Source organism: Phaseolus vulgaris, chromosome 8, assembly GCF_000499845.2.
Source record: "Phaseolus vulgaris cultivar G19833 chromosome 8, P. vulgaris v2.0, whole genome shotgun sequence".
In the NCBI taxonomy this organism is placed as follows: domain Eukaryota; kingdom Viridiplantae; phylum Streptophyta; class Magnoliopsida; order Fabales; family Fabaceae; genus Phaseolus; species Phaseolus vulgaris.
The window spans coordinates 48335438-48349865 of record NC_023752.2 but is presented as its reverse complement, the minus strand read 5'-3'; the positions used below and the strand labels follow the sequence as shown (position 1 = coordinate 48349865).

The 14428-nt window shown below is 27.1% G+C and overlaps 1 protein-coding gene across 1 annotated transcript; it reads left to right on the top strand.

Moving 5' to 3' along the window:
• Positions 1 to 1604: 1604 nt before the first annotated feature.
• LOC137825272 (uncharacterized) lies at positions 1605 to 2297 on the top strand. Its single transcript, XM_068630944.1, has 2 exons — positions 1605 to 1776; positions 2116 to 2297. Exons 1-2 carry the CDS (start codon positions 1605 to 1607, stop codon positions 2295 to 2297), a joined length of 354 nt encoding a protein of 117 aa, XP_068487045.1.
• Positions 2298 to 14428: the final 12131 nt, after the last annotated feature.

Below are 14428 nucleotides of genomic sequence, written 5' to 3'. Positions count from 1 at the left end.
TACAACCTTGGAAAAGACCTCAAGATTCTTGTTTCTAATATGTTTGTGATTTAAAGATGAAATGAAAAGTAACTGTGATTTGTTATGATTCAGTGAAAATAGAGAGAAAAACTTACGTGTGAGCATATGAGAAGATATTTCTTGATGAATTTTCATTTATTTTTTTTGATTTGATCCTGAAATATTTTTCTATATTTGAATTTGGAATGATCATATGTTTCTAATTTGATCTGTTGTTTAGTGAATTGAGCTGTTTGATATTTAAATTCAAATATATTGATTTACTTTGCTTGAGGACAAGCAAGATTCTAAGTTGAGAAGAGTGATAAGTGTCTAATTTCAGTAATATTTCATATTAAAATATAGGCACACATGAGTATTAATTTATAAAATACATATAAAATAATCCTTAATTTATGAATTTATATATTTATAAATTTTTTATGATCTTTATTTGAATAAGAGCATTTTATTCTCAAATTTGGTGTTAATTTCAGGTTTTTAGGGAAGAATGGAGATTTGGACTAAAGAGGAATGATATAAAGCCAAAAGGAGAAAGTTGGAAGACCCAGAAACACACAAAAAGTCCAACTCAACAGTAGGGATTCTTGCTTAAGAGAGATATTCTCGCTTGAGCAAGAATGCGTCAGACAAATTGGGCCATTTTACGTTTTTATCAAGAAGCCCATCAACGCGACGCAGGAAGTCACCTAACCCTAGCAAATTAGGTTAAATAGGGGGCTAGAGGCATAACCCTAGGGTGCAAGATTAAGGGGAAAACACCATTGAGTGACTTGTAACCTAATAAGGAGAATAAAAGGTGTTAGAAGATGTGTGGCTAATTCTACCATGTGAATTTATGAGTAATCTGTTTGAACTCTTATGTATTGAGGTCATATTTAAATATTTAATATTCTGTTCTTGATTGATTATTGGTATTGTTGTTTTACTTCTAAACCGTTGTGATAGTTTGAGAATCTTAAATCTAACCGAGAGGTATTTTTAGGGTTATGATCTAAACAACAATACTTAATATATTTGAGTGCTAGAAATAAACTTGAAATGTTAATTGCCATTAACGTCTGAGTGTGATTCTAAGTTGTTTTTATAAATATGCGAGAAATTGATATTTAGGAAACATTTCGAAATTGACATTATTCGCATGGGTCCGAAAGCATTTATTAATTTATGTCAACGAATAAGAGGAACGAAGATGGTTAAAGATGCATTCTAATATACAGTTGAAGAACAAGTGGCTAAATTTTTACACATCATTGGTCATAATGTCAAGAATTGAAGTGTTTCGTTCTTCTTTCACCAGTTTGGGGAAACACTGCCTCATCGCTTTCATAATGTTTTGAAGGCAATATTGATGTTGCATGGAGAGTTCTTAATTCAACCAGTTGGGACTGAGGTTGAACCTCATATCTTAAACAACAATCAATTTTTCCATACTTTAAGGTATGAATATGAGAAACAATAGTTAAATATTTAATTCATGTTGTATGCAATACAAATTATTTATAAATGTGAAGTTGTTTTGTATTAGGATTGTTTGGGTGCCATAGACGACACTCACGTCCGTGTTAAAGTCCCCTGAGCTGATGTTCCTCGTTTTCGTGGAAGAAAAGACTGGCCAACGCAAAACATATTTTGCTGCTTGTGATTTTGACATGAAATTCACATATATTCTTGTCAAGTGGGAAGGAACCGCCTTTGATTCCAGGATATTAAAGGTTGCGTTTGTACGAGAGGATCCATTAGTCATTCCAGAAGGTTAGTTGAGTGTATTTTCAAGTGCAATAAATATTCATTTGGTCACACGACTTATAAGTAATAATTGTTAATGGATGGTTGTAGGCAAATACTACCTTGGAGACGCGGGTTTTATGTTCAAAGCCCAAGTTATAACTCCATATCGCGGAGTTCGATACCATCTAAAAGAGTATTCCCGAAGAGGTCCACAAAATGCCCATGAGTTGTTTAATCATTGTCATTCCTCACTTAGAAATGTTATCGAAAGAACATTTGGTGTCCTCAAAAAGTGATTTCCAATTATCGCTAGCGGAACAAAGCCTCATTACTCTGTGGACATTATGACCGATATTGTTTTAGCATGTTGTATTCTTCATAACTTTCTTGACATGGTGGATAATGATGACTATTTGTTGGAAGAAGTTGATCGTGAGTTGATGCAAGGAGATATAGATGCGTCACACTCGCAAACTCGAGAGGATGACTACAGGCTTGAGTCACAAATTAGGGATACTATAACGAATGAAATGTGGACAGGTTAATGTAATAATTAATTTTATGTAACAAAAAATGGACTACTGATATGGATTTCTGACTGCTGAATGCCATGATCGATGAGACATCTATGGGTAATCGCATTCATGGTGGTTGGACGACGCAGGGTTACACAAACATCGTTAAATCCCTACATCAGAGTGGATTGGTAGTGATTACAAAAAATAATGTGAAGAACAGGCAGAAAAGCCTTAAAAGGACAGATGGCGTGAGATCCATGATCTATTTAGTGGACTGAGTGGTTTCGCTTGGAATCCAAGCACGAAAATTTTCGAGGTCGAGGATGAAGTGTGGGATATGTTGATAAAGGTAACGTATTCAACCTGATGTTCACTTATCACATACATTAACCAATAATTTTTTTTTCATTAACGAACAGGCAAAACCCTCAGCTGCAAAGTGGCGTGTTAATCCCATCAGGCACTACAAGTTGATGGAAGACTTATGGGGGCTTGATCGTGCTACCAGCCACGGTGGGGAACAACACTGTAGTCATCAAGTCGAACTCAGTCTCATCATTTTAATGTAAATCTTAATGATCACAATATGGCAAACATCCTAGAGGATCCAGAAATGGATGCGATCCAATGTGAAACTCCTCGCTCAGCTGATCCTAATGTTGATTCATACAGCCCTGGCCCTAATATGACACCCCCATTGGTTCCATCCCAGCCATCAGGTGGTACTTCTTCTTCTAGAGGCTAAAAAGGAAAAGCCCCCATGGTGGACGTCATTGATTTGCAATTGGAAAGGCTTAACACAAGGTTTGAAGGATTAATTGATATTCTTGGGAGGGGTAGTAATCAGTTAGATAGGTTATGTCATATTGTTGAGCGACAAACCATTTCATTTGAGGTTGTCGCTTTATCATCACAATGAGTGGCTAATGTTATGGAAGAAAATCTGCAATATAACAGACGCCATGTTGTTGCAGAAGAAGAACGAAACTCCATATTTCGTGAACACACGCGCACACTCCACCATACATCGACTTTCTAGTATTCTGAATTGATATCTGGGAAATGTTAGTGGAGATGAACATACTGTTGAGTTTAATAGTGTCAAAGTTCAAGAGGGGGGGGGGGTGAATTGACCTTTCAAACGCTTCTCGCAGAAACAGTGTTTAACACAGTTTACAAAAAATAAATCGATTTAAATGGAAATGAACAAATTTATTTTGACACTATTTGTGTGTTTGAAAAACTTTTATACAGCAAGGTTAATCATGAGATTATGCAGATGGATTTTTCAGATGCACACACACTGATATAAGAAAGAAAAATAGTGAATCACCAAAACAGCAACCTTCAATTTCAAGCAAGTGATTAAGGTTCAATTAATGGTTTGACAGTTTATTGAGTGATCTATTACAATCAACCTGTTCTAATGGCTTTTAACAGATTATAAGTGTTCTTATTGAAATCAACCAGTTTTCCAGAAATTAAGAACAATATGAACCGTACCCAGAAAGAACAGATTTATTTTTAATTGAATAGATTCATTTCTTTGTTGTTTTATCAATTATGCAGAAACTTAATTGCAGAGATTGAGAGAGAATGAACACAAGGCAGTTATATTGGTTGACTCAACTGAGCTACATCCAGTCTTCACCTAAACCAAGGTGAAATTCACTAAATCACAATACAAACAAACACAATTCCCACTGTTCTTGAAACCTACAAGAACTTAGGTACTCTTGCTGAAAAAACCTATTTCAGCTCACACACACTCTTCAAGAAAACCTATCAAGAAGAGTGTTCAACCAAACTATTACAAGAAATGAAAAGTGAAACGACTGCACCTGATTGAGGATACAAAGATCTGCCTTAAACCAGTAGGCAAGATTGCTAGAACAGTAGCAGCACCTCACACCAAGCTTTTGGAACCAAACCAAGAACAAGCACTTTGTGATTTTCGAAATCTTTGAAGAACAAATGTTAATTCTTTGTAAACTCTTAATTCTCTGCTGTAAAACTTGTTTTTACAAATGTATGAACGATGTTTAAACTCAGAAACAAGTTTTCATTTTATAGAAAACCAACTTATAACAGATTTTTGAAAAACAGTTAAAGCTGTTATAAAATGAACAGATTGAAAATAAAGTGAACAGATTTATTTTCAAAAACAGTTAGAGAATTTGTTATGTGAGGAGACTTAGTCAGCCATTCTGGTGCAGGGACAAAACTGAAAACCGTTTAAGATAGCCATGACACCAGAGTAAAAAAGAATCTATTCATTTACAGATGAACAGATTTATTTTTCAAAACGAAAACAGAGAAAACTTAACTATTTAAAACACAGTCATTTTGAAAGGTAGAAGACTTAGTCAAAATACTTGATGCACAAAATCTAATTTTCACAAGACTTAGCCAAGGCATCAGTTTAAAAATGAATCTGTTTATTTAGAAAAGAACAGATTTATTTTCATGCAGTAAACGTGTTTTTTGTAAAACATGTGAAAAACAGTTTAAGAAACCTTATGCTTGTTCTTATCACATGGCCAGGGTAGGAGGTGAGTTACTCAGTAAAAAACCCACTCTTAAACAACCTCAAAACACTACCTAAGACACACTTAAAGCAAAAGGAAATATACATGAATAGTACATAGAAGTCTTCATCAAACACATGTCTTGAAGGGGCAACAACCATCTTCAACACATACAAAATGAAGATTTGTTGGATAACTCTTACAACTTCTTGTGTGGTCATCCTAATGCGGTAAAACAACTCTTTGGCCTGCCTCTCGAGCGACAAATGAGAAAGCTGGTGAAGATAATGACTACAAATCCCTAAACTACATAAAAATTTGGTTGTATTTTAGTATGCATGTGCGTTTTTCTTTTCGAATATGTAATCTAATTTATGACACGAATCCCTAAACAAATTAAGGACTTCCATGACTCTTTTGAATGATACATATTTCAATGTATCATTCATAAGATTTTTCCGAAACATTATTATTATTATTATTATTATTATTATGCACAAACTTTGTCAATGAATTTTGCTTTAATAAACTAAAATACTGCATTAATATTTATTTCATAAAAGAAAATTCCTTTATCAATTTATAGCTCCAACACATTATCATAAATAATTTGTTCTAGTACCGGGAATAATCTTTTAATTGCATACAACTATAATTGAAAAATAAATAATTCACAATTACAACTTTGTTCTAAAAAAGTTTATGACAATCATACATATGATCCAAAAAATTTATATAATTTATATTTTTCCGAAATTAGCTCGAACACGGTATCAAAAATACTATTTCAATTGCCGAAAAAATAATTTTAATTAAAAAACAATAATAATTCACAAATAATCAATCAAATTAATTTTTTATCAATTTTTAAATGTAAGGGAAAATGTGTAAAGTTACATTTTTATCAATTAAAAAAAATACAATTTCAATCACACCCATCACATCACTCACAAACTTTTATAAACTTTCTCAACACTTTCCACTCTATTTACCTTAATCCAAGCACTCAAACTTTCTTTACACTTCCTCTTCAAATCATCTCAAATCCACTCCTTAATCCAAACAAAGCATAAATAAGGCACTATCTTCTTATTACTCAAATATTGCTTCTTCCATCACCTTACTGTCCCAACTTGGATCACAAACCACTACTACCTAGCTCGACAACAATTGGTGTTTATCACTGTTTTATATATCCTAAATAATTGCATTATCTATCAGATGTGGGCTTCAAAGCCATGTGTGTTCTTGACTAAAGATTGCAAGAACATATTGCAAGGAAAAATTAACTTCATTACTTCTTACCTTCACAGAGAATTAATTATTAGATGCATTTTAAAATAAAGGTCCTAATTTAAAATATTTTAAAATCATGAGAATTAAATATTAACAATTATAACTAAAACTAAAATTGCACATAAAATATACTTACGTCAAAAGCTAAAACAAAATAAGTCAGGTTTTTTGAAGTATGAGTTCATAAGGAAAGAAAATTATGAATTATATAAACCAACTACCATCAATCATAAAAAATAGCAAATAGTGTTGAAATACTCATTATTAAGATTAGTTGTTGAAATACTTATTATCCAAGATTATTTTGTTGAGTTTTTAAAATAAATTTTTAAACCTTTAGAAAACTTATTTGTAATGTAAAGTTACACTTTCAAAATTTTAGAGAATTTAGTTATAAAATATATTAAAACTATGCAGTTTTTAATTATTTATTTATAAATAAATTTAATTATATTTATTTATTGAAGTTTGAAAAATCTGGAGTGTTTTATTAAGGTTCTACAATAAATCTTTGGAATTTAAAACAGGTTTAAAGAACCTCCTTATTTTGTTGAGATTTTAGAATAAACATTTGAAACTTGACAAAGGTTAAAAAGACTTCCGTTAATTTGATGAGGTTGTAGAATAAACCTTTGAAACTTACTGAAAGTTAAAAAAAACCTCTATTATTTGGTAATGTTTTAGAATAAACCTTTTAACGAAGATTAAAAAAACCTCAGTTATTTTACTGAGGTTTTAAAATAAACCTTTGGAATTTAACGAAGGTTCATTATTTTGTTGTGGTTTTAGAATAACCTTTGAAACTTAATGAAGGTTAAGAAACTTCCGTTAATTAAATCAATTCCTAGGGTTATATTAACCTCTGCTAAATTACCTCCGTTAAAACCCTTTTTGCTATATATATATATATTTGAATAAATCTTGTTCCAATATATCTAATAGTTTCAAATCGCTTAGAAGTTGATGTTAATGTCAATTTAAATACACTATTCTTCCTTAATGCTTTGTTTGGATTAAATAGTGGATTTGAGATTATTTGAAGGGAAAGTGTGAAGAAAGTGATGTTGTTTGTATTAAGGTGAATAGAGTGAAAAGTATTGGGAAAATTTATGAAAGTTTGTGAATGATGTGATAGATATAACTAAAATTGTATTTTTTTAATTGATAAAAAATGTAAGTTTACAAAATTAATCTTATATTTAAAAATTATTAAAAAATTATTTTAATTTATTTATCTATAAATTATAATTATTTTAATTAAAATATTATTTTTAGTGATTGAAATATTATTTTGAATAATATATTAGAACTATTTGATAACAAACAAAATGATATAAGATATAATAAAAAAATATTTAAATATTTATAATTATAAATATTTGATAAAAAATTATTTTTATATCAAATAAAATTATTATTTTTATCTTTATTTTTTATAATTAATATAATTATTATGTAATTTTATTTTTATTATAAAAAATATTTATTACTATTATTAATAATAATTATAATTATAATTATAATAATTATTGATTATTATACATTTTTCTGACATAAACCTATTTAACATTTAATATTTTTATTTTTTAAATATTATTATATTATATTTAATTATGTAATTTTATTAAAAATAAATAATAATTTAAATTTAAAATGAAAAGGGTTAACAAAATAATTTATAAATAATTTATTATATATATTGCGAAGAAAGTTTTCTATAAAAAATATTCTTGATTTGCGTGTTATTCTAAATATATTTTTTCGATTTTTATGTTTCATCCCAGAGAATCCTCGTTATTACTTGTCTTTTTCTCGTTTGAAGCAAACGGGTCTTAAATGAAACTCAAGCTAAAAGGGAACAATGAATATGATAAGGTTATTAACCATAACAATGATTTCAATAGACTTAAGATTGAAATATTGATATCTCATGTGAGGATGAAAAAATAGTTTTAAAGATGAATTTTCCTTTTTTTTACTTATCGACTATAGGTTTGTTCTAGTACATCCAATAATTCCAGACTATGAACAATTTAAATATAATTTCTTTTCTTAATTTATGTTTAAATATAATTTAAACATAAAACTACTAACTCTAAAACAAATAATACTTCATATACATTAATTTTGAACAGATATATAAATATATAAAATTAAAGTAACTAATTAAAATAAGATAGTACAATAAAAAGATTCAGCAGTATTATTATAAAAGAAAGTTATGAATTGGTTGTATTTGGAAAAATGGGTTGTGAAACGATGTCTAACGTGAAAACATGCAAGTTTCCAAATTATTCCTACGCTATAGTGCCCGTATGCTTGTTCAACCACAAAATCTTGAGTTTTTCGTCTGTGTTAGTCATTATAAGTCAGTTCGAATTTAATGCGTAAAGTTAAACGAAGAAAAAAACACAGGCGACTAGGTCTTGTAGGAATCATCCGCGTTCATCACGAATAATCGTGAAAAGTAGGAAAGGAAAAATTATTTTTCAACATGAAAAGTAGGAAATAATTCAAAATGTTTCCTTTAATTTTTAACACGCGTTTTTCAAATATATAAGCAACAGAAAACATATTAGTAGATATATATGCACGAAATATTTTTTTTATCATTTAGTTATATTTAATATATACATAGTTATGTTTAGTATTAAAAATCAAATATTTTACTTATTTAATATTTGTTATACACATATTCTTTATGAATTATATGAAAGTCAAATCACTAATTTATCTTCAATATATTTTGGAACATTGAACTTATGTTATTTTAACCTGTTGATAACTTGTTTTATAGTATATGTTTTTGAAATCGATTGTTTATTTTAATTCAACTTATTGATAACTTGAAATAGATAGTTTTATAATAATATATAGTTGCTTAAATTGATTTTTTCTACTGTTTTGAATCTTATAATAAATATTTTAATTTATTAAATTCTTTTGATTCTACAATTGTCAAAATAAGTAATTAATTTAATTTTTTAGATCTTATTACTAATCTCATATATATATATATTAATATTTAAAGTAACTTTATTATTAATATGCATTTCTAAATATAAAAATAAATAATAATATTTTTATACAAATTATCAAACGTATAAATAATGTTATGCATACGATATTATGAAATTGTTTGTCGAGATGAAACTAACTTAATAAATTGATATTATGTTTTATTAATATTTATAAATTTTTAATTTTTATTGAGTTGTAATGTGTGAGTTTTTTTTTTTCAAAAAAATTTATGAAATTATTTAAAGAAAATCTTTTATAATATTATCATTTGTATTTAAAATTGATCTATTTAGAGTGTTTTTTTTCCTTAAATTTTATGAGCTTGTATATGTTCTTAAATAGATTGGAAAGGTCAAAATTCGCTGCATAGTGTGGTTTGATTATGCTTTTTTTCTTCAAATAAAATAGTTTATATACATTTTTTATATTTTGAAAAACTAATTTATACACAATACTTCATTCATTGAATAAATATTATTTTATTAAATTAAAATATTAATATTTAATAAATATTAATTATTTTAAAGTCACAACACTTTGATTATAATAACTAATGTTTTATTATATATTTCTCTATCTCAATTTTACATAATTTATGGAAGAGAGTGGTTTCACATCTCTATGGTTTAAAAAAAATTAATAATAATTATTATTATATTAAAAAATAATGAATGAGTGGTATGTAATATATATATATATATATATATTATTTATAATGTATTATATTTTTAAGATGTATTCAGAGTTAATTTTAGTATTTATAGTTTATTTTTTTTATTTTTTACTTTTTAAAGTATAATAAAACTAAAATAAAAATAAAAATACTTTGTATATCATAACAATAAATATACATTATTTCATTTGAAATCTTTTATTACCTCTTTAAATCCTACAGTACACCCACACATGTTATTAAACTGTTATTATAGGTCCAATTTTTTTTGGTTAGAACTTTTGATAGTGTGAATCTTTTAACCCCTGTTTGCTTCCATGAATGTACTGTTCAATAGGAAGGATGTGAGTGGATATCCATGGTTTGGATTAAGGGATGTGCAGGGAAGTGAAGGAGAGGATATACCTGTGAACAGTAAATATCATTTCCCCTCAAAATGAAGAGATGTAGAAGGAAAACCATGTCAGCATCTCTTATTTCCAAATTTACCCTCATTTGAATGTATCACAATGCTTCATTGGAATGTATTAGTATTTTAAAAAATTTATTGTACAATGTTTAAAATATATATATATATATATAATATTTAAAATGAAGAAACAAATCATAATAAATTTTAAGGAAGTTTTAAGTTTGTTTATTATTTTATAAAATATTATAAATCAGTGTAAAAAAAAATATAGTTAAATAAAATATTTCATTTATATATTAGTTATTAGAGTAGATCAGGTGATACCTATTTTTCAAGTTCTAATCAGATATTTTATTAAATGTGGTTGAATTTAGTTTTTTTTAAAGAAAAAAATATATTATATCTAATTAAAATTGAAAATATTACCTGGGTTGGATCATGGTCATCACCAAAAGGTTATACTAAACATTTTTCATTTTATTTTATACTAAATATTTAATTTGTTTTATACAAAAAATTCCCTAAAAACAATCCATCACTTAAAATAATTTTATTCTAACTTAAATTATTCATTAGAAACTGAAAATATAATTAATATATTTTCACGTATTTTTACATAATTTGTTAATAAAAACTACACTTTATTATAAATATTAGTTATTAAATAAATTTAACTAACACAAATATTTAATAAAACAAAATAATAATAATTAATTATTGAACTATATCGGATTATACTACTAATACGTTTTTATCCTATTTTTTATGAAATCCTTTTTTATAGTTAATTAAGTTATATTTTTGTTATGTTGTATTTTTTAGATTGTTTTATTGTGAATTTTTTTAATATTAAAAAATAGTAATTTTTTATTTATATAAGATGTGATTTATTTTTTAATTTTATAGTATATGTTTAATATTTAATGAAATTATTTGAAATTCTGTTTTTATTTTTTTTTATGTTTATATTAATATATTTCTATATATAGTTATTATGTTTATGAGTTATAATTTATTTTATTATAATTTTTTATGAAATTTTTTTCTATTGTTAATTACGTTATATTTTTGTTGTTGTAGTATTTTTTATTTTTCATTTCTAGAGGGTTTTTAATATTAAAAAATAATATCTTTTTATTTATATAAGATTTGATTTATTTTTCAATTTTATTACTTGAAGTTCTGTTTTTATTTAATTTGTTGAATACATATTTTTTTCTAATTATAGTTTTTATATTATACATATTTACATTTAACATATATTTTTTTAATTATAATTTTTAAATTTACGAAATGTGTGAAAGTTTTTCATTTTTAAACAAAAACAACTCATTTTATTATTAATTTTTTTAATAGGCAAGGGTTAATCTGTAAAGTAACAATTCACACCTTTAAAAAAAATTAAAATTTCATCATAAGCATCATATCACTCACAAACTCCCATAAACTTTCCTCACACATCCACCACAATCCAAACACGCTCACTTTCTTCACACTTTACTCACACATCTTCACACATACACTCTCTCAAATCCTCACACATCCCTCCTCAATCCAAATAGAGCTTAGTGTTTAAATAATAGATTAGTGTTTAAATAATAGAAGTTGATAGGTAGCCCTAAATCTCAGCACAGGTTTTGAAGTGTGATCAGAAAGTGCAATTAATCAAAGTGTATACGTTTCTCACCAAGAAATACTTTTGTCATGTTGTTCCCATTTTCAACAATTTGAGTTGGAAAGGTTGGAAGGCAGAGTGTGGGTGATTAGAACGAGGGAATGCTTCCATTGGTGAGAAATGTTCTTTTGGCAGTCAACAAAAGAAATAGTTGGTAAGGATTTTTCAATTTTCTGGTCCATTCACCAAATGGCGTGGCAAGTAGCAAAGCCATTAATGAAAAATCTTGCGTTGTTTTTTATGTCACTTCCGGAGATACTTCATAATTGTATCAGATTTTGTGGGGGTAAGGCCGTCATTTACTTCTTCACGGCACTACTCTTCCTCCCTTTCTTTCTTAGATAATCATGCATATCTTCTTCAATTTCGTGTGTGCACTTTCGAGAAGCCATAAACATTTGCGTTCATTGGATAGTTTTGGTTTGTGATGTAATTTGTATTAGAAAATGAGTTAGCATAAAAGGGTGAATCTGTGTTTATTATTAGTTGAATTAAGATTGGGCCAGGGTTGGAATGTTTCTGAAGAGAGAGCAGGTAGCACGCGCCTAAAGTTCCTCACTCACCCAATTTCACTACAACTTTTTCTTTGCCTTTTCCCTGTTTTACAAATTTAAAACAAACACACTCTGTAGTGCTTTTACTTCAATCCTTTTATAGTCAATCTAGCATAATTACCCTATTCTGAATTCAGATTTACATTACACCAGTAGATCTTCTCTTAGAACCTTCACAATAATAGAGTAATATAATAATGTTTCTAAGGATTCTTTGGATGCAGCGGTTTATAAGTTTGAAAAACCAATTCAAATATGTCTTTATTTTTAGTTAATATAAATATTTTTAAGACATTTTTTTAAACTTTGCACCCATTTATCTGTTATAAAATATTTATGGATAATCTAAAAAATTTAATAAACTTTCGATAAAATAGATTCTAAATGATTCAAATATCATAATAAAAAATAAATTTTAAGTCTAATTCAACCTTATAAAATTGATTTATAAAGTGAAGTTTACACTTATTTATATACTATAAAATGTATTTATCTTTAATCGATGTAAGATTTACAATACCAATCATAACTTAATTAACTGAAAGTTAATTTATGCATAAACAAAATTATCTTAGTAAAATTTCAAGCGTTAGAAGATTGGTGAGTTGAAATTTCCCAAAGTGTTACTTTGAATTTAGTATAAAATCAAATTGTGTTGTTTTGTATAAATAGTTTAAGTGCCTATTTGCTCCTGGGGTGACACTGTTCACACGAATGGATGTTTGGGTGCCATCTCCGTTTGCTTCCCTTCATTTTATATTTTATTCATTTGATTCTTCACACATGCAACGACAAACTACACTATCATGCACCGTTTACACATGCAATGAGATTCCTGACTTTGGCTCAGGAATCCTTTGACCACAAAGTGCCATTTTGAATTGCTTTGAATGCAATGGGTGAGACAATAAATTGATGATTCACATATATAAAGTCATGCCTCTATAAACTTAAGGATTCACACAAAACAAACTCAAACTATCTTTACAGAGTTGTGAATTAGTTCACTGGGCTTGGAGAGGTTCGTGAGGTATCAGAGTGGTAGGGGAGTAAGTTTTGTAGTGCTTGTTTGATCTCAGGTTAACTTTTTCTTACTTTTCTAGAGCACATAATCAATTATCAGTGAAAAAAACAGATTATATAATCGATTATGTTGTTAAAAATAGTGGATACGCATAATCGATTATGTACTCCGTGTAAAAGTGAGGTTAATCGATTATGGTTTGGAATAATCGATTATGTTGGATTTATAACTGTAGCAATAACCGATTATGCCTTTGAAAACTTTGGATAATCGATTATGCTGTTTTTATAAGGCAATGGTTAATCTGTTATCTTCACGTGTTTTTCCAGATTTGTGATTTTTTGATTTTTTTTATAATAATTTGTGAATTGTTTTCAGGCACAACTTTATATTGTGTTCTTGTGGTGCTATTCTTCATCCCAAGTTCAATTGATCTTTTTTCTACTGTTGTTCAAGTTTTTTTTATATGTATTTTTAGTTTGTGTTTTAAATTTGTGGTTTATATTTATTTTCTGTTTGGATGTTTATGATTTTATAATTTAATTTGTTTAGGGTTTGTAATTTTATGTTAATAAGTTTGTAATTTTAGATGTGAATTTTGATATGAAATTCAATAATTGTATTAGGAAATTAATTTTGCCTGTGAAGTTCTTCATATAATTTATTATTGTATTTTTGAAGATTTTTATTTAATGAAAAATAAGTTTTTATTTTCTTTGACATTAATTTAAATTACAGATGTCAATATGTTTTTTTTGAAAATATTATTAGTAATAAAAATAATATAATTATTTTCATGAAAATTAATTATATATATATATATTAATTTAAAATAGAAATATTAAGATAGTAATAGAATTTATATTATATTATTTAAAATTAAATATTTTTATTATTGAGAATCCATTTGAATGAGTTTGTCTTAATTAAAATTCAATAATTCAAATATAGAACAAAATAATATAATTATTATTT